This window comes from Drosophila serrata, unplaced genomic scaffold (genome assembly GCF_035046125.1).
Source record: "Drosophila serrata isolate PLE 108 unplaced genomic scaffold, ASM3504612v1 contig_160, whole genome shotgun sequence".
In the NCBI taxonomy this organism is placed as follows: Eukaryota; Metazoa; Arthropoda; class Insecta; order Diptera; family Drosophilidae; genus Drosophila; species Drosophila serrata.
The window spans coordinates 271,446-298,389 of NW_028257058.1; the positions used below are offsets into that span (position 1 = coordinate 271,446).

The following is a 26,944-nucleotide window of genomic DNA, read 5'->3' on the forward strand; positions in this document are numbered from 1 at the left end:
GGTAATATACATTCGAGACGTTCGCAAACGGAGCGTATTAAAAACAAATAAATAAAATCATCATTTATGCATACATGTATCACACTTCTCTCCCAGTTTGACCCCTTTTGCGATAGTTGTGCGATAGACGTATTAGAATTGTCGTGCCAGAAATATCGCATACGAAACTTTTAGTGCCACAAACTATGCGGCCAGAAATTCGTTTGTTAATTATTTTCAGATCTTAAATAACGAATACAAACCATACGTTTGTAAGACAGGAAAGTAGGATTAACCTCTCCGCCTCTGGCTTCAGTTTTGAATAGGAACCGTAACCGTAACCGTAATCATTGCATTCGATTATATTTGACAAATTTTTCGGTGATTTTATTTGGGTATCTTGTTATGTATTTGGGTAATGAATGGGCTTCAAAGGAAGCTCTACAAACCGGTCGGGAAAATGACGCTTTGGGTTTAAGCGTGGAGAAGAAGGTGGAAATAAGATCAAAGGACAATTTCCTGATTGTTTTATTCCGTTATTTTATTTTGTTTGCTCTCCGTCATTGCGCTGCCCGCTTCGCTTTGTATTGTTGATTTTTGGGCGTATGTTGTGTTGTCTTTGCTTATTTATTTATTCAATTCGTTTACTTTGACATAGTCAGCCCACTCGCTCCCTGCTTCCTCCCTTATTGTAGCGAAGCCACCCGACAGACATGGTCCGACTTTATTTATTTATTTGTTTATTTTCATTATCAAATTGTACTTCATTTGTATATTCCCTTTCTTTTTGTTTCATCTTGTTCGTCAGCATTGTTCTGGGGTATTAGAAGGTAATTCTCCCTATTAAACAGATATATATGTGTCTGTGATTTAAATTAGGATTTGTAGCCTCACAGACAATAGTCTGATGGAACCCTTAAAGCTCTTTTAAACTGAATACAAAGATTAGTGAATACTACTAAGTAAATTAAAAAATGTGCAGAGTGCCTAACTGGAATCTAGTTAAATTATTTGCAATTTATAATTGTTCAGTCTCACTATTATACATCATACACTTTAGCATCTCGGATTTTTTTGAGGGCAAGGTATCAGCCCCGGTTATCTCACCTCTTAAGAGGATTTTGTTTTATTCACAATCGATTTTTTTAAACCCTAACATTGGTTCAACCCCCTCAGAACGTCTGGGGTAAAATGTTATTCTAATATCTTTTCAATTATAAATTTCAGGCTTTTTATGCTTAAAAACCTCTTATCTCACAAGAAAAATCCGCAAAGGCACAGCTCTGGCACCTCATTAACGCCGCGAAACGCAACTCGACACAATGACGACTTTTCAAGTATATCCTCTTTACACAGCCCACATGGGGTGAGTCCTCAGACTCCACGGGCAGGGGATTTGAGATGGGCTTTGTGGTTTTGTTGCGGGAACACAATTGTTTTAACCCCACAAAAACATTGTTGCTCTTCTCTCGACGAGCAGTCAGGTGGCGACTTCCTTCGGGTAGCGTAGAAGCATATATGAATCATGTGGAATAAAGCTTCTCTTGAAATATTTCAATACTACAAGAAATTAAAATAAGTTACTAGTAGTTCCAATACCGTACCGCAAACCTTATATGCATGTGCTTGAAAAACATCAAAATGCCTCCCGCCAAGGTTTGCCCAGCTCTAGAAGAACTGTTATCAAATTGTCAGGAAAACGCTGGAAGAAAAGAATATATTACTTGAGCAGAGGGGGACACAAAGGAAGATTGACAATTGCAATTGCTGTTTCTATTAAAATTCATTGGCACGCTCCGTTCCTGCTCGGGAAATCTGATAAAAACTCAAGTAACCACAATACCTTAACCTCGAGACAACCACCAGCTGAGGCATTCCAAATCCGAGTCGGAATTCCCAAGCGGCTGCCCGGCTCAGCTCCTGTCGCCGAAAGCCCGTAACTTGTAACACAAATCGTTAATATTCCCAATAACAGGAGGTACACCGCAGGAGTAAGCAAGGAGCAGAGGGAGTGCCAAGGCTGCAAATTACACCGATGACACGCTGTGTCATCCATCGCTTCATTGACTTGACTTCACCTCCTCCTGGCTACTGGGAACGCAGGACGCGAATTCCCAATGAAAGCGCAAAAAGATGACTTTAAGAAAAGTTTTCCACGAATAATTGCCAACTTCTTTGTTGTTAATGGGTAAATAAGTGTTTTGTTTGCTCTTAAATAAATAAAATCGATAGTATTCTTTGAAGCCTTTAAATAAGCGGAAAACAAATATATTGTAAATGACCGTTGGGAACCAACTCCCCAGCGGGTACATTTTCCTTCTTTTGTTCCCAAATTGATTTTAATACGAAATTAAAATGTTTTTTTTAAGAAATAAATTGTTGCACGAAATCAAATATTTTAATATAATGCAAATCTAATTATTCTCCGATCCCCTTTATTATTTTTTCCTTGAACGCAGACTGCGTGAAATTCAAATGGTTGGCAAACTCAATTATATTAATAATAAATATACTATGCTCTTTTAAAGCTTCTGCTGACATCAGTCATTTATATATTGTTTTTGTCTGACCTTGTGGAGTACATTGAAAGTAAAACTAAAATAAATTCATTTTGAGAAAGGATATTGACGATGCTTCATCTAAGAAGTAGTCAAGTTAATTTATATATATCTGAGTGGAATTTGATTTCCTTTAGATTATTAATTTAGCATTATATCCAACGCTTTACTCAGTCAAATCAATTTCTCGACTTTAAGATCATCTTTTAAACAAGCAAAAAAAAAGATAATTGAGAACACTTTTGTTCCGGTTTCAAGAAAGTCTTTTCGAACCCGAAAGAAATCTCTATATTATATATTTCCACAAAATAAAGAATTTCTTGTTAGTAAATAAAATTACGTTTTTCCAGAATAATACAAATAACAAATATATCTAAGGTTTTCATTCAAATCGGATCTATGGCAGCTACATCATATATAGCTCTATTATATATATACTTATATATATTTATAGATATAATATAGTCCGATCCGACCCTTCTAGCCTATTGACTAGTGGGAGTTCATAGAAGACAAACTGATAGTCGAACTGACGGGCGGACATGGGAAATGGGACATGGACAAGGGTAGATCGACTCGGCTGTTTATACCGATTAAGAAGATATAAACTTTACAGTGCAAACTTGTGGCTAAAATTATAATGCCCTGCGGGGGTATAAAAATAGTACTATTTCGAAGCCACTTTCTCCAACAATATAGTGATTCAAAAAACAAGTTAAGAGAGGTTTTTGTCCACAAAGCAGCCACTGAAAACATTCTTCCGAACTCTTTGGTGTCTGGAAGCTTCACTGTACCATGAATGTTTTTGTTGTTCACTTATAAAAAGTGTTACAACGCAGCCTCTGCAATAATTATAATTGGTTCAAAGTCAGGTTTTCAATTCAAATTCGCCATTTCCCCAATCTATTGCTGAATTTCCTGAACGACAACGAAGTTACGTGATGATGCAGACGACATGTGAAAGCTTCGTGCGTGTCCCGTGAAATAACTCATAATTGAATTGACGCCGACTCAGGATGCAGGACACAGTATTGTGAGAGGATATGGCAAGGAAAGCCCGAACAAAGTTACAAATTGTCGTGTGCAAGGAAAAAAACAATTACCCAGCAAACGATGGGCGGTCCGAGATGAAATCTCCTTCTGCATTCAAGAAATAAGGCTGTTTCTCCGGGTTTCAATCCGACTTTCGTACAAATCGCGCGACCTTTGACCAAAAGGCATTTTTGCACTTGACATTTAGCCACGCCAGCCGCGGGTGGGCGTTGGTTGGGCGGAGGGTTGCTTTTTATTCTCGTTGTGGCGGCTTTGTAATCGTAATTAGAATAAAGCCAGCAGCTGAGTGGCAGTCTCCCTGCCAACCCCAGCAGTACGTACAATACAATATTAATTTTATTTGTGTTTTTTGTATTCCCAAAAACCCATTTCAATGAGCTGCACGTGCAGTTGCATTCGAAAGATTCCCCTCCTTCCACGGGAGTCATCGTTCAAGTCTTCATTTGCTTGCCATTTGGACAGGTTACCACTCTGACTTCTTGCTAAAGGCAATTTGCAAATATAATATAATAATTTCCCCTGCAGGATGTTATAAAATTAGTCAGAACTAGCCACGTCCGTCTTTTCGTTTCGGAATGAAACTTACAATAAGGAAAGGCTGCATTATTTCGTTGTTTTAAAACGTAATTATATGTATATATATCATTTATATTGCAATAATTATTAATGAACAAAAAGCAATCAGCAAGGGTGTAAAAACTTCGGCCTGAAGTTACCTTCTATTCTTGTTTCAACGAAATTTTTAAAGTACCATGAAAAAGAATTCAAACAAGTTGGGTTCTGATGTATAACGACTTTTATAAAACAAACTACTGAAATGAAAAACAATATTTTTTCTTTTTGAACACAAGTAACCAGATTAAAGCTATCGAAATTGTAGTATAAATCAAAGAATATTCGACATTCAGAAGTACATATTGTAGTTTTCAAAGAAATTTCGTTCGTATTTGAAAGATCTTTTGACATACCCACCATCAGATTCAGAGAATAAAACCCTCATTTAAGCCCCACGAAAACAATGGTTACTCTAATGATGGGAAAACGGCAGGCCAGGACTACATGGCCTTAGAAGTAAAATAGATGATTAAATCTGTAACAACAAAAGACAAAATAGCATTCAAATTAGAAGCTCATTGTCGAGATATATTTTTGTTGCCAAAGTAGCACCCATGGTATCGAACCTCCAGCTCTATCGCTCTTCTCTCTCATTGTTTCGTAGCACAATGGGGTCACAAATGAAGGGGGATGGGGGGCTATAGGACCCCATCGGAAGTGTCTCAGACCAAAAATATTGGGGGGGAAGGCACACACACACACAGCCTTTGACTGGAAGCACCCCCAATAAAATGGGTAATAACGACATCATCACCATCAATGGAATGGTCATCAATCTTCATCCATTATCCGAAAAAAGCACAAACACAACAATATGTGTCTCAATAATAGTTTAAAAATTGGTTATGGTGGGAAAAATTGGCAACGACTCTCGGATTATCCTTCGAGAACCACAATTTTTATATAGTATTTGTTATTTCTATTACTGTAAGGTGTAAAGAAAGAAAGCCGAACAAAGAGAAATTGTATATTTAATAAAATAAAGGCCTTTTTGGCAAAAATCCTGATTGCTCCCTCTATATTGTATATTTTAAACTAATTTTTAGCTTTAAGATCAACAGGTAAAAAGGCGCTCAACATCTATTTTTTGTAATGCTACAAATTATATTGTTGTCCTGACCAACATTATCAAATTTTAATATTCGTTTTTTCCATTTTCACATTCATGGACTGGTGCGGCAGGATATTAAATATGTACATACAAAAATTTACATACACAAAATGTTCAATGTCTAAACTTTTAAAATTTGGTAGCTCTAGCTAGAGATCTATTGTCTAATTATCGATGTTTTGAAAAAAATTTTATTAGTACTAGGCTTACATTTTGTTCATTAATTGCATTTCGGTTGTAATGGCGCTATGACGCTGTAATGAAGTTTTCATTAATTAGAGACTTCATTAAAACCTTGAAAGAGACAACTATATACAACAAATATGTGTTGTTATTTTCCTCGGATTTCTTTTGTAATTCAACTACGGTCACACTGATTTAAATGGTAAGCAACAGACTTTCCAACTGGTGCGGGGTCGTTCGAAGTTTATCCTTTTCCAAAAGTTACAGCAGCAATTTATTTGAAAATCCCAAAATATATTTTAATCCTGATATTTTATAAAGTTATATTTAATTGTAAATATAATCTACGTACGCCGGAATAGCCAATTTATAGATTTCGATTTTGAAAACAAAAATCGGTGCTCCCTTTTCCCTTTCAGATGATCCTTGCGATTTGGAAAACGCGAATCTTGCTATTCTTGCCTGGCCGAAATAAAAAGTATATGCCTGTTTCTACAAAAAGTTAGCTCTTATTTGTTATGGGAAAAAATTGTTTCCTCAATGGTCTATTCAGTAGATCATTCTGGCACGTAATTATTAAAAAAAAATATTTTTGGCCCCGAAACGAAATAGTCAGTTAAAAATATTTATATAATGTATGCATTAATTATTTTAAAGGAGGGTCAGGAGGGTCGCTGTTTATAAGTAATGATATTTAATTTAGTTACTTAAATAATACAAGTGCAGTATATAAATATTTGGGACCGCCGGAATAAAAACTGTGAACTGTGAAAAATGTGGCAACCCTTTTCATGACGATAGCATAATTGAGTCAAAACCGTAGCAGATAAAACAAAATCGAACCATTTCGCCCATATCAAAATGGAAAAAAGTGAAAACCGGAGCAAAATTCAAGTGATTCGCAGGGGACAAAAAATGCAATGCAATAAATTTTAAACGTTTGTGCACTGATTTCCCTTAAAAATGGTTTCAAGTTTTTGGAAATATTAAGGACAATTAAAAATTTTTCAAATTGTAGTAGATGCGCACTGGACATTTTAGAAAACGAAATTTTCTTCCACTCTGCATTTTCGGTGTGCTTTAAAAAAGCTAAATGCTTAAGAGCTTTCCCCGATAACAACTGATCAAACAGCTGTGGGTCATCCAAAAATAAACAAAACTTGTTAAAATGACTACTGCGAAATAACTTTCCTTATAAGCCAAAGAAGTTCTGGAGGAGAGTTCTATAGACAGATGAAAGCTCCTTTGAGTATAGTTAATCAAAAAATAAATTTGTTCTAAAATTTCCACTGGGAGAAAAGCAGAAGAGGTGGCCAATTTTCCAAAAAGTAAGCCATGGTGGAGACGCTGTGTGTTCTGGGGATGTGTGGCGTATAATGGGACTGGATAACTGCGATCCTATCACTGGATCTATGAACCAAAGCCAATATTTGAGGGTTCTACATGATAATGCATTTAGTTCTGGAGACAGGCTTATTCTTCGCAAAAGAAGAGTATCGTTAAATAAAATCATAGGGAAAAATGTCTGAGATCACTTCCTTTTGGAAAGAGAAATCGTACAGAAATCATCCAAAATATAAACGATTCAGTACCGCGATGACTGCAAAAAGTTATTGAAACCAAAGGGTATTATATGTTTTACTAAATTCTTTTTTTTTCCTTTAACTTTTTGTTTAAGTTAAAACTTTGCTATCCATACTAAAAGATACTTGTCAAAATACTTATGCCACCACATGAATATTACTTAAGCTTATTATTTATTTGTATTAGCACTAAGTAAATCAGAAAAATATTCATTGAGAAGATATTAACAAATGCCAACACTAAGTTGTTAAATTTGTGTTTGATTTGATGGTAAAAGAGGTTCCATAGCCAGAAAAACCAGGAGAAATCTAACAAAAACGTGTTCAAATCGATATAAAATCGATTTTAGAATCGATAAATATACCTTGTTATTGTTTCAAATTATGCAATACATTGATATGAATTTTGAGAATTGATTTAATCGAATAAGTTCCAACCCTTTCTTGAAAACGACGCGTACGTAAACTCATGGAATAGATAATAACAAAGTGTCACATTTTTGAATTGTTATATTTATCCCGAAACGCACATTTTTTATAAAAAAAAATTGCAATTCGCTTTATTTCTATAAATTACAAAAAAAATCGATTCAAATTGGATCTAACTTTTTCCTACCATAAGCTAATGGCCTTAAGCTAGTAATATAAAATTATAGCAAATCTCCCTAGAGTAGACCTGCTATAATGACTGTTATAATTATTTTCTTATATTTTTATTTTCACATAGTAACGAACGGAAAGGCAACACCAAAAATTAAAATTTAAAAAATATGTATCGGAAGTGGGCGAAAATTTCGTGAAAAGTTAATTTATAACAAGAAAGGAAGCTAACTTCGGCACACCGAATTTTATATACCCTTGCAGATAGAACTTCGATGACTAGGAATCCATACAATATAAAATATATATATTAATATTAAAATTTCATTTCATTCACCTTTACATATTATATTTTCAGTTTTACATTCACAGATCTGCATTTTTGCTCCACATCTAACGATCGTTTGTATGGCACCTATATGATATAGTCGTCCGATTTTCATAAAATTTGACACAACATTTAAGACTTATATTAAATGGCTATATCTCAAATTTAATGAAAATCTGCTGAAAATTAAAAACGTTATAATTTTTAATTGTATTCATTTTTTGATCGTTCCTATGGCAGCTATGTGATATTGTAGACCGGTTTTTTATAACTTTACACAAAATTGTAGATTAAAATAAAATGGCTATATCTTATATTTGATGAAAATCTGGTGTAAACTGAAAATGTTATATTACCAAATTGTAGAATAATATGAAATGGCTGTATCTCAAATGTTATCAAATTCTGTTAAAAACTAAAAATGTTATAATTTTTATTGTAAAAATTTTACGATCATTCCTATGCCAGCTATATGATATAGTCGTCCGATCCTGCCCGTTCCGACATATATACGAGTGAGAGTATATACAAGGCTAACTACAAAGTTTCATTAAGATAGCTTCAAAACTTTGAGACTAGTTTGCGTAGAAACGGACAGACGGACAGAAGGAGAGACGGACAGACGGGCATTGCTAGATCGACTCGGCTGTTGATCCTGATCAAGAATATATATACTTTATATAGTCGGAGGTGCCTCCTTCACTGCGTTGCAATCTTCTGACTGAAATTATAATACCCTGCAAGGGTATAAAAAGTGTACAAAAATGATTTGAAAATTTTGACAGCTGAAACTCAACTCTTTTTTTTGGGTGTTTTCTTCAAAATAAAGTCAAATCGAACTAACTATACATACCCCCGGAGATGTCGTAGAACTTAATGAAGTAGTAACAAAAAATAATTACTTAATTAATAAGACGTAAGTCCCATTTTACTTGAACCTTGACCCCACATGGGTATCCGTTGAAGCTGAAACATTCTAAAGCATAAGGAATCGAGTATCAGATATTTTACCCACCGGAAGTATATCTGCAAATAAAAATATTCTAATATTCCTAATAGACCTAACCTTGCGTCGTTGCAGTAGCTTTGACACAACACACAAAAAGAACTGCAAATGCATTGAGGGATAGAGAAGTATCTGTGGATAGACACCGTATTAGGGAGATGGTTCTATTTTGCGAGGGAACGAGAAAAAGGAAGGAAGCACCCAGTAGTTCTATTTTTAAAAATCAGAAATTTATGAATGAAAACAGAGAAGAAGCAAATTCATACGACAGTAAAACAGAAAAGAACGCGAAGAATTGTATCAACCAACACACCGATCGTGCATATTTTTCCTCTTTTTTTGGTTTTCTTTGGTTGCGCCGCCACATTAAACATACCAAACATAGAAATATGTATCTATGTACATATATGTATATACTTCTAGCACTTGAACAAAAGCACGTTTAAATATTAATAGGTCGGAGAGTTATATATAATAATAACCAAGAAAGGGCAACTTATTATATTAAAAGCAACAACAAACGATACTTTATATATTCCTTGTTATTAACAATTTCTTGAATAGTATATTTTGCAAACTCATGATCAAAACCAATCGAAGGAATGATCTAGAAATCTAGATCTAGATCTATGTATATGTACATATATGCTACCATAAGTGACCGATGGATCGATGCATAAAATAAAATCAAAAAAAGCCCACACAATAATCAAAAAATATACTGTGACCTAAATCACTTCGACGAAGAAGACAATGAAACATTTTACGACAATATTTATGAATTTTATGACATTTATGGATGAGCTTTCGGTATTTTGGTGTTGTCATCTATATAAAATATGAACTGGCTGATCAATTTATCTGGAAAATGTGATGTTCTCGGCACCCTCACGCCGCCCACAACAACGTGAATCGGTTCGTAGATTGAGACTGTGATAGAGAATCGAAATATGTATGTACATATGTATATATATTTATGATACGTTTTCGAAATATATTGATACATTTCTTTACAAGTTAAGAGAGAGAGAGAGAGAAGCATGACTAAAAATCTGTATATATTCTATCGGGTTGGAAATAAGTCTCACCACTGTTACCCTTTCCCAGTTCATATTATTTTCGAAGTAATAGCAACTTGAAGGGAGCGCTCTACTTCTCCTATTTTGCCATTTGCATTAAAAATAGCATTTGTCATAAGATGCAGTGGGACATAACACTAACCCCGACATTTCAGCGGCTGAATTTGTCGAAAATATAATGTTAACACTGCCAACAAACTGCCCTCGTTGCTGGACACTCCGCACCTTGTTGAAGTTAATTGCGTAGAACAAGCACACGCACTTTACCACAGATTTGTTATTTGCCATTTTCAGGAGTCATTAGCTTAGCAAAGTGAACTTTGACACATGTATGTACCATCAACAGCATGGACTTTAAACCCTATTCAAGAGGCTCCAATACTTACTTGGCAGGAAAGGTAGGCATTTAGGCCGTTTACCTCAGCTTCTTCCTTGGTGTTATATGTACGTACGTATATACACTTTATAATTAAACCCATAATATTTAGACGATACATAGGGCACATTATAATCCTTCAGGAGGTCTATTTATTTCTTATGAATTATCTATATATGTATACATATAGTTTCTTTAATCTTCGAATTAATTGTCATGTATTTATACGCTATATATATATATATATATATACGTATGTATGTATTCCCGAATGTATACATGAATACAGAAGCAGTTAATTAGCATGATACCGTACTTTTCTATATATGTGTGAAAAATATGCATTTAATGACGAAACCTTTTGAACTTCTCAAAGCACGATAGAGAGATAGTATCTGTATCTATATCTACATTGCGGCGGAGAGCTGTGATTGCCTTTTTTTATTGATGGAAACTACCCTAGAAGCAGAAAATGCAGATTTCATTTAGACCTTTAACAACATCGTCAATCATCCCCCATTCTTAGGTTAGCTAGAGTATTTCTGGTAGATAAACATCACATTAGCGTGTGATTCCAAGCCGATTATTTGAGTTAAGCTGGGTGTTCCTAAACCTGAAAGTTCCATATTCATCATCGCAACTTCAGCCTCCACTGGAATATGCTCACGTTTACTGAATACCAAGAATATACATACATACATATGTATCTCTTAGTTTTGGTGGTGACAACAATTCAAATTGAAGCCAATGGGCAAGTGGATATAACCCTTTAAATTAGGTCGTGTTTGGATGGGCTCAAAATTTTAACTAGCGGAGCCTGATGCTGACAACCAAATTTTATCATTATAACACTACCAAGCAGTACCAGAGTACAAGGGCTCCCAGGTGTCCTGTAGAGCCATGGAAACGAGAGTGTATTTATTGATAGTGCCCCCCTTCGATCCTTCGAGCAAAAGTTATAATAGTGTCATCGATTCTTTAACAGCTCTTGATGTCTGGCTGGGTGAGAAACATACATACATTCATAAATATCATTCGTTGATCAAAGAAATATAAACAATGCCAGTAATATGTACATGATAACATTATATAAATAATATATATAAATAAATTTACATCAATTATCGGAAGAGATTACAACTACTTACAAGGACTACAGGTAAGGGTGTGCCTTGTCTAAGGGAAACCCCAGGGCAAAGTGAAAATGTATGGGACTCTTGTGAAAAGAAAAGAAGAAAAGGAAAATAAAAGAAAAGCTTATTGTTAGTGTTCCTTTGAATGGCGGTACAAAGACGGCGATTCAACCTGCTATTCAAATGCTTAGAATGAAAAACCGAAAGAAAGCTGGCACTGGCTACACAAAAGCAACAAGAATGAATAATAATAAAAAACTTGTTTCTAAGAATCCAAATATAATGCAAAAATAAAGTAAACATTGTATGTATTATTATAAAAAGGAAAAGCTTTTAGGCTGCACAAAATTCTACAAATCCTTTGATAAATCCAGCATCGCCTTTTAAACCTGTCCTGTGAGTACATGACTAATGCCAATTCGTTCGATATGTTGAAGGTAATAAAAAGAACTATGGATCTGCAGTGGCTCGCTTAAAACTCTACATAAATGCAAATTAATTAGTTGTTAAATTAGATGACATCGCCATTATATTCTGGCGAAGGATCCGGTCCCTTTCGCTATTAAGAAACTCACCTGACCAAGTAAACGACTTCGTATAAACTGAAAATTCTTAATCATCTCCAAATCGGTGTATTCCTTGGCATGTGTTTGATTTTCTCCACAAGAAGGCGGCCTACATATTTCTCTGTTAATTGAAGATAAATAATATAATTAATTGATAGAAAATAAACTAAATAATATTTTAAGACAAGTGGCGTAGTAAGTAAACTAAAATGAAATGAATTATTTCTTAAGGCTGATTTATCGCGGGGATGGGGTAAATAGGAACTCACTCAAATGAATTATTTGTAGTTTTTTTTTGCTCCCATAAATGAATGAAAAAGGAAACGATGGAGTGAATTGTACAGGATCTAAACGAAAGTTCGAAAATACAAATACTATATCATAAACCTTCCGGAAATTCGGAAATCGCTTTCGGTAATTAAACTTTCGGTAGCCGGCATGCAGACCCTTTTAATGGACACATATTACATTGGTTGGTAAATAAAAAGAGAAATGTAATAAAACTTGTAACCATTTACAAGATAGTTTTTGGTATTCACGAATGTATTCGGACTTTCAAATGTAATTGATTTGAATCTATGTATGGATAAGATTGTGTCTCGTTTGTTGAGGTTGCAAACCAAGTGCAGAGCTTTTAATTATTGGTTTTTATTTTGATGTGAAATTATTTTTACACTATATTACCTCATTACAATTGAGGAACACATTGTAACCATTAAGGTAAAATCTCTTAAATTCAAAAAAAAGAAACGTACTTAAAGACTGATTTTAATTTAAACAAGAAAGAAAGCTAACTAAGGCTCTCCGAATATACCCTTGCAGAAAGAACTTCGATATTCAGGAAGTAATACAATATAAATGATATATGTATATTTATGTTAACAAACAATGAAGTAATCCTGTTCTCAATTCATTCACCTTTAGATATTATATTTACAGTCTCACATTCAAAGTTTCATTTTCCTCTATATCTAACGATCGTTTGTATGGGAGCTATATGATATAAAATTTTACACAAAATTGTAGAATATTCTCAATCGTTTCTATGGCAGCTATATGATATTATATTCCGATATTCATCAAATTTTACAGAAAATTTTAGAATAATATAATAATGGTTTCGGAGATGACTCCTTTACTGGGTTGCAAGCTTTTGACTGAAATTATAATACCTTGCAAGGGTATAATAAAACTACCAGATGTATGAAAATGTATTATTAATTTGATAAAAATATATTATAAAATACATAATGTAATATAAATTATACACACATTGACAAGCACAGGTATATCTGCAAAGATTTATTCAAATACTTAAAAATCTGACAGACTAGTTAACGGACAGATGAACATGTCTAGATCGACTTTGATATCGATTCATTTTACAAAATCCCGAAGTAAGATTTCATTTTTGTTATCGGTACTTTTACAGCTCTATCGGGGCACTGCTTAGTGAGCTCTATTTTCAAAAATATTGAATGCTGGCTTTTGAATCATACATACCTTTGCAGATAGCTTGCTTCCTGAACGGTGGTATATTCCGTGGCATTTGTGGAGCTCCCGTAGATGGTTAATGGGTCTGCGTCCAGATTAATAGGAATTGGATCCAAGCTGCTCGAGTCTGCCGTATTATTTTGCAGATTGGGCCTAGAAAATAGCTGCTGGTGTTCAGTGACAACCTCTATATCGCAACACTTAAGGTCACTCTCAAGCTTTATCCATTTCTTATCTGTCTTTTCACTCGTATCCCAGGATTCATCAGTATTTTCATCTGCTTTTAATAGATTTTCCTGATTCCTTATAGCTGCACTTGATTTCTTCCTTCGGTTCTTTCCGACCTTCTCCTTGCGCCTACTATTGCCCACTACAATATTATCAGTACTCATATCCAAATCGCTTGAGCTTGAGCCGGACTCCCGCGATGGGCTTCTGGAGTCCATGTCCAAGTCCACGTATGCTTTATCGAAATGACTTCCAGAAACTATAATCACACAATCCTTTATATCATCCACCTCACCATTATTACTAATTGGGCTAACATTCGCGGCATTTATTTTACTTATCGATAACATATTATGCCTTTTACGAACGAAGGGTGCCGTGTGGCCTGCTCTTCTTCTTGTGCTTTTATTGTGGTCGATGTCAACTTTATTTGGAAGCGATTTTCGTTTCGTTGACATTTTTCAAAATATAGGGAATTCAACTGCCTGTAAAAATGCACATTAAACAAGTTTTTTCAATTATTCAATTTGTCAACAAAGCTTCGCAAACGTAATCCAAAATGTAATGAATGTTGGGAAGTCTTGAAAGCATTGTTTCAAGGTTCCATCTTTGAAACTAATACCCCAAATTGAATTTAAATCAAGATCGTATTATTTTTATAATTTTAGTCAGAAGTTTGTTAGCTACGTATGTCCGTCTGTCCGTCTGTCCGTTTCTAAGCAAACTAGATAGATAGAATTTCGGTTTTAATTTTATGAATGTCACACTGTAAATATAATATGTTAATAATATGAAAGTAGGCATTACTTCATCGGGTTTTAAGATAAATATATATAATTTATATTGTATGGGTATACAAACTTCATGGTGCGAAGTTAGCTTCATTTCCTGTTGTAACTGTTGTAGAAATATTAAACAAGAAAATAACATAATTATGTATACACATATCTGAATTCGAAAAGCATATTTGATTTACGTATCAATTAATTCCGGTTAGATGAAAAGCTTAATCTTTCTTGATCAGGTAAGGTGTCTCGTAATGCCAAAGGGCGGAGTTGATCCGTATAATTTTTTTTAGGTTTCCGATAAAAAAAAAAGCACATAAAAACTCCAGTCAGTCCGTCCCTATAATGGGTCTTCAATAGACGTCCGTACCCGTACACAATTCCTTCAATTCTATTGATTACAGGTATCGGGCATTATGTACGGCTGCTCGAGGCACACGTGCTGGCATTAAAAATGAATTTGGGGTCGAGTCTCAAACCAATTGTGACCGCGAGAGCTTTAAAAACAATCTGCCGAGAGACGTGCACCATGAACTACTGGCTACTTTGCAAATTGAAACGGAATACCTTAAGGGGCAAATACGGGATACATATCCGGAATGTCTAGGGCTCAAAGTTATGAGCCAACTTAAAAATGCTAACTCCTACACAAAGACGGTTTCATATATTATTTACACACCACAATGCAGCCAACTAATGCGATTTGGACCTTTATTATTAGCTATACAAAATCAATCGAAGTCAAAAAGGAGTTCCTTTTCCGTAGCTACTCTAATCTAACCTGGCCCTACTTCCAGTTACACTTACATTTCTGTTGTTTTAACAATTTATTGTCTCCGATCCACTTGATAATAGGTATTATTATTATTATAATTATTACCGTTTCCGATTGCCGCATAGACATTTGCCATAGGATTTGGAAATAATAATGCAGTAGTGTGTGGTGTAATATTTTAAAGTTTTATTGTATGCGTCGTCTCTGCGTCCGTGTGGGTCTATAAATATTGATATTTACATGTAAGGGAAATTGTGAGCCCAAGGCCTGAAAGGAGAGGGCCGAGCGAGCTACATATCTATTGAAGCGAAATTTGCGGAAGCTATTTGTAAGTGTTCCGAGTCAATATTTGCGTATTTTCTGCGACTCTGCGCGATTACAGGGGGTTGAGCGAACACTATATGTGGCCGCAACGGATAGAGCGGCGGAAGTCATCATTATAAATAAAATGTTTTATATGAAAGCAAATCGGGGAAACAATCATTTATTTGTGAGAGGCGGCAAGGAGACAGTGCTTAGAGCATACACATGTTTTTTTGGTTGTTGTTCATCTCTTGATTTATTTACAACAAATTTATACTCTCTTGGAATTCACGTACGAGTCCTACCGAGGAATGAAAATCAAATCCAAGAAATGAAATCTTAGATAGACATTACAAAGAACTTATTCCTTGCATAGTTTAAAGTTTACCAACATTTGTATATTTTCAAATGCAGACCGAAAGTAATTGTGATATCTGGAAAGAAGCATTTCAGAACTGCTAAAACACTGAAACATATTCTTAACCTTTGAGAGTTGGAAATAACATTTGAATGGATCAGAAATTCCTTTTAGATTGCGATTCCATTAGCTATATATACAAGCATACATTTAATATTTGAAATATTCTACTGAGCTTTAACAAAGTGTATTGCCTTTGAGTTTTGAAGAGACATTTGTTTGGAAAACCTTAAATTTGTCAGATCCATTCTGTTTCAGCTCTAGGGATTGTGAATGGATCAATGGGGTTTTGGTTCTCTTAGAAATCGCAGTTCAAAGAGAGGGCTATGACTGGCCTTTGTGTCTCTATGACTCGGTTTTGTTGCTGCTGAATGCGCTTTGAATATAAAAGTATATTGTTTGTTTTGTATTTGTGTTGATGGTGCACTTGTTTGGTCAAAAAGCCGCAAACAAAAGCCGACTCGACCGCAGGAGCTTACAAAAGGACTACAGCTTATGCAGCCTCTGCTCCATTTACCGTCCCGGACGGACGTCCGACAGGTTTATGTATTATTTATACTTGTTTCTTACATCCGGGAAAAGACAAATATATTATTGTCCTTTTTAATGCATGCGTTTAAACAGTTGGGGCCAAGATAATAGAGCAGGGAAAATAAACAGCGTAGTACCGAGTAAAGTATTAGTCAAGTGTGTCTGTGATCAGCACTATCTGTCGAAGTGATATCGCCGTCCGTCCGTTCGTGTAAAGTGATAGATCTCAGACACGATAAGATCTAGAGCTACCAAATATTGTGACAACATTTATATCTATTTTTTGTATTTATTCGGGTGTTGCCCAACATTTGACAACGATTTCTTTTGCCTTCCGTCCTGCTAAATTTTAGTGTTCCATAAATTCTGGGTATGATTACACAAAGTGGATTCGCAAAGCCAGTGAAGCTTAGGAGATATCCCCTCTTAATATATCAAACAGAAGAATATCGATTTTTCAGCGCTAAAATATACATAATGTATCTATACACGCATATTTTTGGGACAAATAACTTTGGATTGAACATATTAAAACTTGTCAGGGCAAAATGTTAAGCTTTTAGGGGTCAAGGGACAATAAACCTCACATGGTGATTATTACACTTGTCGCTCCCCATTTTCGGATAAGTCCACACAATACTAAGAACCCACCCTTATTATTAGTCAGTCAGTCTCGTCTGGTTTACCATCATTATCTGTTGTATGTACTTATTATTACATCAACTTGGAGCAACACGTACATAAATGCAATGAAATTTCGTCGTGGCTTATGATATTTCCTCAAGGAGCTTTTAAGACCTAATACCATACTGATTTGCTGGACATAACCCCGACGCATCATCATCTCGGGCTCACACGTCTTTAGATTGTCCTTAGTCTACGCTGCCTGCTAATCCGCTTAGGGGAAACTGTGAGTATTTTGGGGGCTATGGACCAAACTAAGGCAGTGTTACTTATAAGTTTTAATACTCTTACTGGTAGTAAATGCAAGCATGCTTTGGAATCAAGTTTTTGTATCCTATATAGCGCGAGTACCACTCAAAAGGTAAAAACCTATAGCTTTGGGAGCAGTAAAAAACTCTTGTATAAGTTCTCAACACAAACTCTACTTACATAAATTGTGTTAAAAAACATTTATTTTATATAAGGTATGCAAGGTATTATAATTTCAGTCAAAAGTGAAGGAGTCGTCCTCGACCGAATAAAGTATATACTTATATATTCTTGATCAGCATCAGCAGCCGGGTCGATCTAGCCCTGACAGTCTATCCGTTTTAAAAGCTATCTAAGTGAAACTTTGCAGTAGTTTTCTGTGTACTCTCTATAGAATATAAGTCAGAACGGGCCAGATCGGAGCACTATATCATTTAGCTGCCATAGAAACGACCCGAAATTTGTTAGAAAACAAAGAAATTATAACATTTTCAGTTTTCAACATATGTATTTTTATCAAATTTAAGATATATTCAATTAGTACATACTATAAACATAATAAGTATTTGTGACTGTAATGAAAGTACCCTGCAGTACCACATGTCATCAATAGGCCACTGTCATCAACGTGTCCACGATACAATTACGAAGGTAGTCTCGGCCGATGAATTACTGATGAATGGTACATTATGGTAGACATTACTTCGTTTCTTCTAACGCAAATATATATCATTTAAATTGTAATATTTGTAATTCCTGTAATCCTTCAACAGTTTAGTAAGTTAAATGAGTTAAGAAACGGCATTAACAGTTCCCCATCAAATTCTCCACTTTGAGGGCTTTAACGAAAATGTACTTACTGTCATGAATTATTAATAGGTTCGTTTGTAAAATTATCTATTGATATTGCTTAGCTTTTTTGAGCCTTCCAAAGTTATTGTGTGCAATTTCATTCCAAATTTAGTATTCTTTGGGGTCATTTGTCCCTTGCCTCCATATGGTTATTTTTATTGCTATTGAATTTCAAGAAAGGTTAGCCACTCAAGTAATAAATAAATTTAATATGCATGAGGTTTCTTATAGGTCCTGCGACTTTAATAAGCATTGACCACCGAGAGTCGGAAACCAGAAGATAATGGGGTTAAATATCACAAGCTCTCCAGTTTTATACAGCAAACCTCAGGGACCACACGTCTTGGAAGTACAAAAGACTTATGAAACTATTGACAATAAGGTAATATGCAGCTTATAAACCAAACATCTGAGTCACATATGCCAGGCACATGCCTAGCCATTATTTGTGTAAACATACATACATTCATTCGTACGTACATATGTGCGTACATAGATGCTTGAGAATGGGACGTAACTTGAGGAAGTGTAGGATTTCTAAAAGAATCCCTCACATCGCTCTTAACTTGTAAGCACGGTTGTACACTTTGCAGGTGGTATTGTACGTACATACATACGGAAGGAATAGCTTTACCTAAAACTACCATTGTAAGTGCATTACCAAACTACTATATTTTTGTCAAAATGATAATGAATGTCCGAGCAAAGAAATCGAAAAGCAAGAGACTCGACTGTAATGTGTTGGTAAACGAGGAATGATTTGCAATCGCATTTGTATGTATGTATATCTGTGTGTTATGTATGTGTTACACTTGCCTGAGAGAGTCGAGCGTGTGACGATTCAGCAACTAGGTTGAGACCAGGACCGGGGCTAAAGTCGAGTCTCCACTGGTATTCGTTTATGCGATGCCCGATTCCGTGAAATCCAAGGAGTTATTATTATCGTTATTGTTACTATTATTATTATTACTCTTATTATTATTAGTATTCTTATTATTATTATTTTTTTTTATTATTCTTTTTATTATTATTATTATTTTTATTATTCTTATTATTATTATTATTTTTGTTATTATTATTATTAATTTTATTATTATTATTATTATGATTATTATGATTATTATGATTATTATGATTATTATGATTATTATGATTATTATGATTATTATGATTATTATGATTATTATGATTATTATGATTATTATGATTATTATGATTATTATGATTATTATGATTATTATTATTATTATTATTTTTTTTTTTTTGATTTGTATTATTGTTATTTTTATTATTATAATTATTATTATTATTTATTTTTTTTTATTAGTATTATTTAAGTGAATATGTAATAAATAATAATAATATGAGATCACATAGACTATTTTTATACCATAGCTTGGTATTAAATTTTGAATCAGAAGTTTGCAGCTTAATCAGCCGAAACATTCTAGCCATGCAGGCTAGTCGAACATTTTGATTTTGATTTTAGGAAACTAGTGCTACCATATCATATTGCTTTAATAAAAACGATTCAGAACTAAGTATAATGCAATGTGATGTTTAAAAATATAATCAGACGACTATATCATTTACAAAGCTGCTATAGAAACGATCGTTAAGTTTAGAGGAAAATGCAAAACTGGGAATGCTTAACTGAAAATATATCAAGTATATGAGATGATGTTTTTAATATAAATATGTTTAATAATGAAAGGGTATACAAACTTTAGTGCGCGGAAGTTATCTTTCTTCCTTGATACACTTACATTTTAGACATGTATGTATATTGATCACTCCTATAATACATTTGTATATGCATGCTAGTCTGATATTGATCACGTGAAAACACTACTACTAATTACTAACGAATTTTATTGTATATTATATTTTCTGCAGATGACGTCTGCGCATAAACATGGCATAAGAGCACAGAAAACGCGGGGCAAAGCGGGTTTCCCCTTGTTTTGTTTGGTTACGGATACTGGGAGAGCACATCACTCGGCGACGTACGAATCCTCAGTGGAAGTCGTTGACTTGAGCTGGAAGTTATTTTATTTTTTTCTTTGTGTCTTCTTGTATTTTCTTTTCAGAGTATTAGTGTAAAAGATAATATTGTGTTTGTAAAATTACTTTAATCTATTCTTAGAAACCATGATTAATAATCGCGAATTTTGGCATTTATGGATCATATAGATCATTTATATTATTGGAAATATACTTGATTTTCTATCCAGGTATTCTTGTCATTTACCATATGTAAGAAATTTAAGAAAAGGCATTTCTTATCAGATACATAGGCCACGGATCAGTAAAGAGTATCAGGCCAAATATTAGATTCGAGCACAGAAGCCGATCTTCTGTTTGAAATCCATTCTTTAATGCGTTCATTCTCTTTTCATTCCAACAGACGATGCGATTGTTTCCCTTGAATTTGAGTTCACAAACGAAACAAAAAAAGAAAATCTTTCATGAAAACAATGACATTTGCTCGCCTTCTGGAGCTTTAACGATTGATCAATGTACTTAACCCTTACATTATTTGGAAAACAACTTATGTACATACATATGTATGTGTATGTGCATTGAAAAAGACGAAAGCTGATTTCGTTATTATACCCCTGCAGGGTATTATAATTTCAGTCAGAAGTTTGCAACGCAGTGAACGAGGCACCTTCAATCATATAAAGTATATATGTATTTATATTCTTGATCAGCATCAACAGCCGGGTCGATCTATCCAGTTTTGAAGCTATCTGAATGAAGCTTTGTATTTAGTCTTCTTTTAACATGTCGGAACGGGCCCGATCGGACTACTATATCAAATCAGTTTTAAACGGATTTTGATCAAATGAAAATCGGACATAGGAACGATCGGGAATTTAATAAAATTAAAAATAATCACTGTTCCAGTTTCCAACTGATTTTCATTAAATTTGAGGTATACCCGCTTTATATTGTTCCAAAATTTCGGTTTTAATTTCATGAAAATCTGACTATTATATCAACATCAACAGTCGAGACGATCTAGCCACGTTCGTCTGTCCGTTTCTTTGCAAAGTAGTCAAGAAAATCTGACAACTTTCATATGAACAATCTCGAAATTATTAGAAAACAAGAAAGGAAGAACGCCGAAGTTTGTTTACCCTTGCAGATTGTAATTAGATCATTAATAATATATTTATGATTCATAATCATCAAAGTACTGTCTACTTTCATTACAGTCACCTATACTTAAAATACATATACACATTTTTAAATCCCCAATTTGTCATTTTCCTCCATATCTTAAAATTGTTTTTATGGCAGCAATATGATAAAGTCATTAGATTTATATAAAATTAAAACCGAACTTTTAAAATAAAACAAAATGTACATAACTCGAAATTTATAAGAATTAGTTGAGAACTTAAAAAGTTATAATTTTTAATTGTATTAATTTCGCGATCGATTCTGAGGCAGCTATATGATAAAGTATTCAGATTTTAAAAACTGAGAGCCTAGTTTGCGTAGAAACGGACAGCCGGAAAGGTGGGCATGGCTAGATCGACTCGTCTGTTCATTCTGATCAAGAAAATGACACCTTAATTCATTTTCAATGATCAAATTTCAATCTGCAATGATATACAAACTTTGGCGTGCCGAAGTTAGCTTCCTGTCTTCTTTTTTATATACTATTTACGTGGAAGGACATATCTACATCGCCTCTACTGTTGATTAAGGGAGGGTCAATGATCGATTTTCAGTTCATTATAATACCCTGCAGGGGTCTAAAAGGGAAGTAGTATAATTATTATTATAGTACGATTTATACTTGATACCAATAAAAGTAATATATTATATAGGACGTTTGATATATGTAGATATATCATCAAAGTTTTCGACACCATAGAGTTCATTCGGACAGAGGGAGAAACATGTACAACATACACAATGGATATTTACCACTAACATAATGCTGATCTAGATTATTTTGGTGATCTTATATAGTTTTCTCGATACGTACCGAGTGATACAAAAAGTCAAGTGGCGGACAAGTGTAGTCCACAGAGTTTAGTATAAAAAACCGGAACCTCCAGTTCGGTTAAGCGATCCGGAGCTGGATCGAAAAAAGTTTTCTTCTTTAAAGAGACAAAGAAATTCAAACAGCTAAAAACCGGCTAGATAGCAGATTGCAGATGTGTTTCCTTAGCTTAGTAGCAGCAACTGCCTTGTCCCCCTAGCCGCCTCCTAGCTCACCTTTCTTGTTTTATTTTTATTGATTTCTTGGATTCGCATTCACCTGTTGTTAATTCAAGTGTGCTGTTGTTGTTGCTGTTGTTGTTTTTCCTTCAGTTGCCTCTGCATCGATGCCAAAAAAGAAACGCAGCATTGCAGCGTCGACAATAACAACTAGTTTTCCATGCCTGCATTCCGGTCAGACGTCGACTGTGTCGCCTTACTATGTCGTCCCCGGCGGATCGACGCTACTTGCTCGGGCTCGGACTTGACTATTACCCCAAAAACATGTTTTTGCGTTCGCGTTTTCCCCCATAGACAGAGATACGTACGTATGCAAAGTCGGATCACAGCCAAGGATTGCAAGAGATGTTCGAAACTGTAAATGAAATAATTAATAAGCTCGGATATTCATGCATATGTAATAAGTAATGCAAAATAATTCAATATCGGGCCATAAGAGAATACAATTCAAATATGCAGTGCAAAAGGATGCAGTACTGATCACGAAAAGAGATTAACTATAAAACCATTGTCCCTCTTTCTTTGGAAGAGTTCTTTTACTGGTAGTACACATAGATATATAACGTCGAGCCGGATCTAGTCGGAAGACTGTTTTAGGAATATTTGGAAGTGTAATCGACCAAAACTACAACTTGCTAGTTGTTTAATAACTTGATTAACAGTTCTGCTTTAATGATGTCATCGGTAAGGTTCTGGGAAGCCCGTGAAAGGGTACTTGGAGGTTTTAGTTTACTCTAATTTATCTCGTATGTATATGTACATATTCAGATTGTTCATTTGTTCACTTCTGTCTTTTCAATCGGCCAGGTTTTCGCGAGTTAGCGCGGTGGACAGAGAACTGGATAAACAACCTGTCATAGCCTCCTTACTCCTTACCCCCATCATGTTTATCTTAATGATCGTGCGTGCAAATGCGGCTTAAAAATTCAGCTTAGGTTAAATTTCTTCCTTACATCATTTTTTTAAGAAAGGTAACTGTGGGATACATAAAAATCATATCGGAAACTGACATATTTTTGGCTATAAATAAACCAATTTCTTACTTTTATCGGTTAGAAGAACAGTCAGGGTTCTAGTTGATTTTGGGGCGCAGAACAGGCTAAAGTTTCGACATTTTCACATTTAACCGGATGTAACGCACATTGGGGTTCCAAATCTTTATGACTTCATTCTTCGTCGTGAAGCTATTTCTAGTTTAAAGCAAAGTTGTTTCTCTTGCATGCCTGTGTATTTGGGTGGTAATCTTTCAATATTTACAAAATAAAAGGTAAAGCACAGGTATCTGAAATAGCAACAGCAACGACCTTGTCAAAGAGCCATTCAGTTTATTATTAGACCTTTGGTGCTTAAAAACAAACTATATATAGAATTTTTCTTTAAAACATCGTTATCAATACTTTCGAACGAATATCCGAAAGTATTATGCATTTGTTCTTTCTTTCAAAAAATGATATTTTAACTAAGCTAAGATATTTATTAGGCGATACTTAGCGATATTTCAATACGGATCATATATCGCAACGTTAAACGATTGATTTATATATCGGGCGTCGCGTTAACTACTGATACATTGTTGATTGCACTGATATTTTGCCTAGTACATTCCGGGTATAGTTCAATATCAGCACCTATTCAATAAACAATTCTGTCCGATAATTACGGAATCGACCTAACGCCGCTCCTCTCAGTACATTTCCTTTCTTCCGTTTGCAGGACCGATAAAAGCTTGGCTGGAGAAGACAAAGCTAAATTTGTGTGTGAGTGTATCATTGTTTCGTTGCCTTTGATTGTTTCTTTGAAGTAACCGTGTGGACCTTATTATGCGGCACCGTTCCTGCTCCTTGCGGTCCCCAGAATTTATGGCGTTCCACAGTGACACCAATGACAAGAAGTAAATAGAACCATACCGAGTGGACAATCGAAAAACAGCAAAAGACACATATGTATCTGTATTTGTGCATGTTGCAATATCATTAGGGGGCTGAACGTACACCAAGTCTCAAGTCTGAAACCGGAAAGAGATTAAAATCCCAAGTCAAAATACTAACCAAAAATTAAGTTACGAGACAATTGTAATTGTACCCACATGTATTAAATATGTATGTATGTATGCATGTATGTATGTATGTGTACATACATATGTATATGCAATACATGTTTGGACAACAACAACGCACATCATACTTGTGCGTGTGTTCACAAAACCAGTCCAGTCTTGAGAGCCATCTCATACACACGATCTCCCAACTCAAGCACCGACTCCAATTTTTTCCTGCAGCTACTGATGAGATGTTTTGGCCCCCCGTACACAGAGAGAATCATTGGAAACCGAAAATATTAATACACATATCCGTATGATTGTTTATACCGCTTGGGATTAGTTGTTTTTCGATCGTTTGCAAGCCTTTAATAATATCCTTCAAGATCGGGAATTGTACAAATGTACATACTGTGTATGTGAGTAGTCTCTCTTATGCATGTATGTACATGCGGTTTGTTTTGGTCTGTAAATACCAAAATATTTCTTCATGTGCCGTACGCACAGCGCGAATTTCAATTCCAGTTCCGAATTCTCAGCCTCCCAGCCCCCTCCGGAGTCCCTCCGCCCGGTAGAGTCATATTCTCGCGTGGCAAGTGCACCTGTCGCGACCAATGCTTGTATGCAGCCTCAGCTCAGACACAACAACCGGCACAACGATGAATCAGAGACCAGGGACTGGTCAAAAATCTCAAACGTGGCAAGAGAGATCAGTCCGTGGTTACCATATTGGCACTAACCTTTGCTGCTTTGCTGCTTTGCTGCTTGGCTGCTTGGCTGCCGTTCGGTATGGGGATGGCTCCTGTACTTGGTAACACTTACATAGTTCTTGACTAGAACTGTTTTTCGAAGTTGTGCATAAATGCTTTACTACTTTACTTATAAAAATTCATTATCATTACGTTTAATACATATTATTTACATCAACTTTTATGGCACTCTTATGTAGGTTCCCGTTATCTTGCGGGGTCACATGGGCTAACACGGACTAACGTTCATTGTTAGAGGTTCTTGCTTCAAGCGTCCGGGTTAGACATCCTGTTCAAACATGGTCACTTCGAATCGATTTTCGGTTGTTATCGAAATACAGAATATTTTGGAGCTATTATAATCGTTAAATTTAAAATTGGTATGCATATATAGCAAGTGCATGGCACTATTTCAAACTCCGGCGCGATCATATTGTACTTTGTTTAACCGATTAACAATAGAGTACGATATTTTTCGATTTTTTGCTTTAATCGGTTATCATGTTCGAGTTGGGACAGAATTTTCTTAAAAATCATCATAAAACATCCGACACGCACCCGAACACCAGGACATTTTAAATCATTCAAAGAGTAACTTATATAGAGGCACAATTTGTTCTGTCGAGCAATTTTGCTGCCGACGTCGACGCTCGGATTGGATATTATATTTCCAGCTCTCAGTTGTTCGATGTTCGCTGTGACGTCACGCCGCCTCATACGATGGATGGCGGAAGGCGCAAGGAGGGGTACGCAAACTTCGGTGTGCCGAAGTTAGCTTCCTGTCTTGTTTTTTCCAAAATTTGTTTCAAAAATGTTTAACTTCCACACACAGATTTTTGACCAAAAAACTAGGTTACTTTGTTAAATAAAAATTATTTAAAAATAAGCTCGACGTAAGTAACTACCTGAAAACCAGTCAAAAATATTGGTCCAATATATATACAATATATAATAAAGCTGCCATGGAAACGATCTTACGCGTAGAAGAATATGCAACGCTATGAATGTAAAACTGTAAGTATGAAGTAAATAGGTAAGTGTTAAAACCGAGTTGTATGATTTTCGTAAATAATTTATGTTATTCCTATTGGTTTTTTTTTTATATTGATCAAATTGGATAAATTCTCACTTATCCAACTGAAAAGCGCAGAGCATACAATCTTTTTTTATTTTTTGCAGATATGTTATTTTAATAAACATTTTTTGATTTATTTTTAAGGCAAAAAATGGTTTACACTTCCCATATTAACAGACTCTCTCTTGTTCGTCGAACATGTATGATGCTCTTTTGATGTGCTTTTTGAATCATTCAAACGCTCAAATTCCGAAGGAGGGAAGTGGAAACAGCGTTTTCTCTTAATTTTGTTCAATAACAATTATATCACATAGGGGGCGCTGAAGTGACTACTGGATAGATTCGCAATAGCAA

General features: G+C 34.9%; 1 protein-coding gene across 12 annotated transcripts in view; it reads right to left on the reverse strand.

Annotated features, from left to right (window-relative positions):
• Window positions 1-26,135, reverse strand: part of Sox102F (transcription factor Sox102F) — a 37,998-nt gene extending 11,863 nt beyond the window's left edge. For 2 of the 12 annotated variants that reach the window (XR_015270267.1, XM_086826392.1), the window contains exons 1-5: window positions 25,507-26,135; window positions 22,769-23,083; window positions 19,302-19,377; window positions 13,674-14,373; window positions 12,180-12,291 (exon numbers count right to left, since the gene is read on the reverse strand). Coding sequence is in view for 10 of the 12 variants with exons in the window: in XM_086826392.1 (XP_086682518.1) it covers window positions 12,180-12,291; window positions 13,674-14,350 (789 nt within the window). In the remaining 2 variants the exon portion in view is untranslated. Of the gene's footprint in view, window positions 1-12,179; window positions 12,292-13,673; window positions 14,378-19,301; window positions 19,441-22,492; window positions 23,704-23,771; window positions 24,033-25,506 lie in introns of those variants that run through there. The other 10 variants (XR_015270266.1, XM_086826390.1, XM_086826395.1 and 7 more) reach the window with 9 other exon arrangements.
• Between the last annotated feature and the right edge of the window lie 809 nt (window positions 26,136-26,944).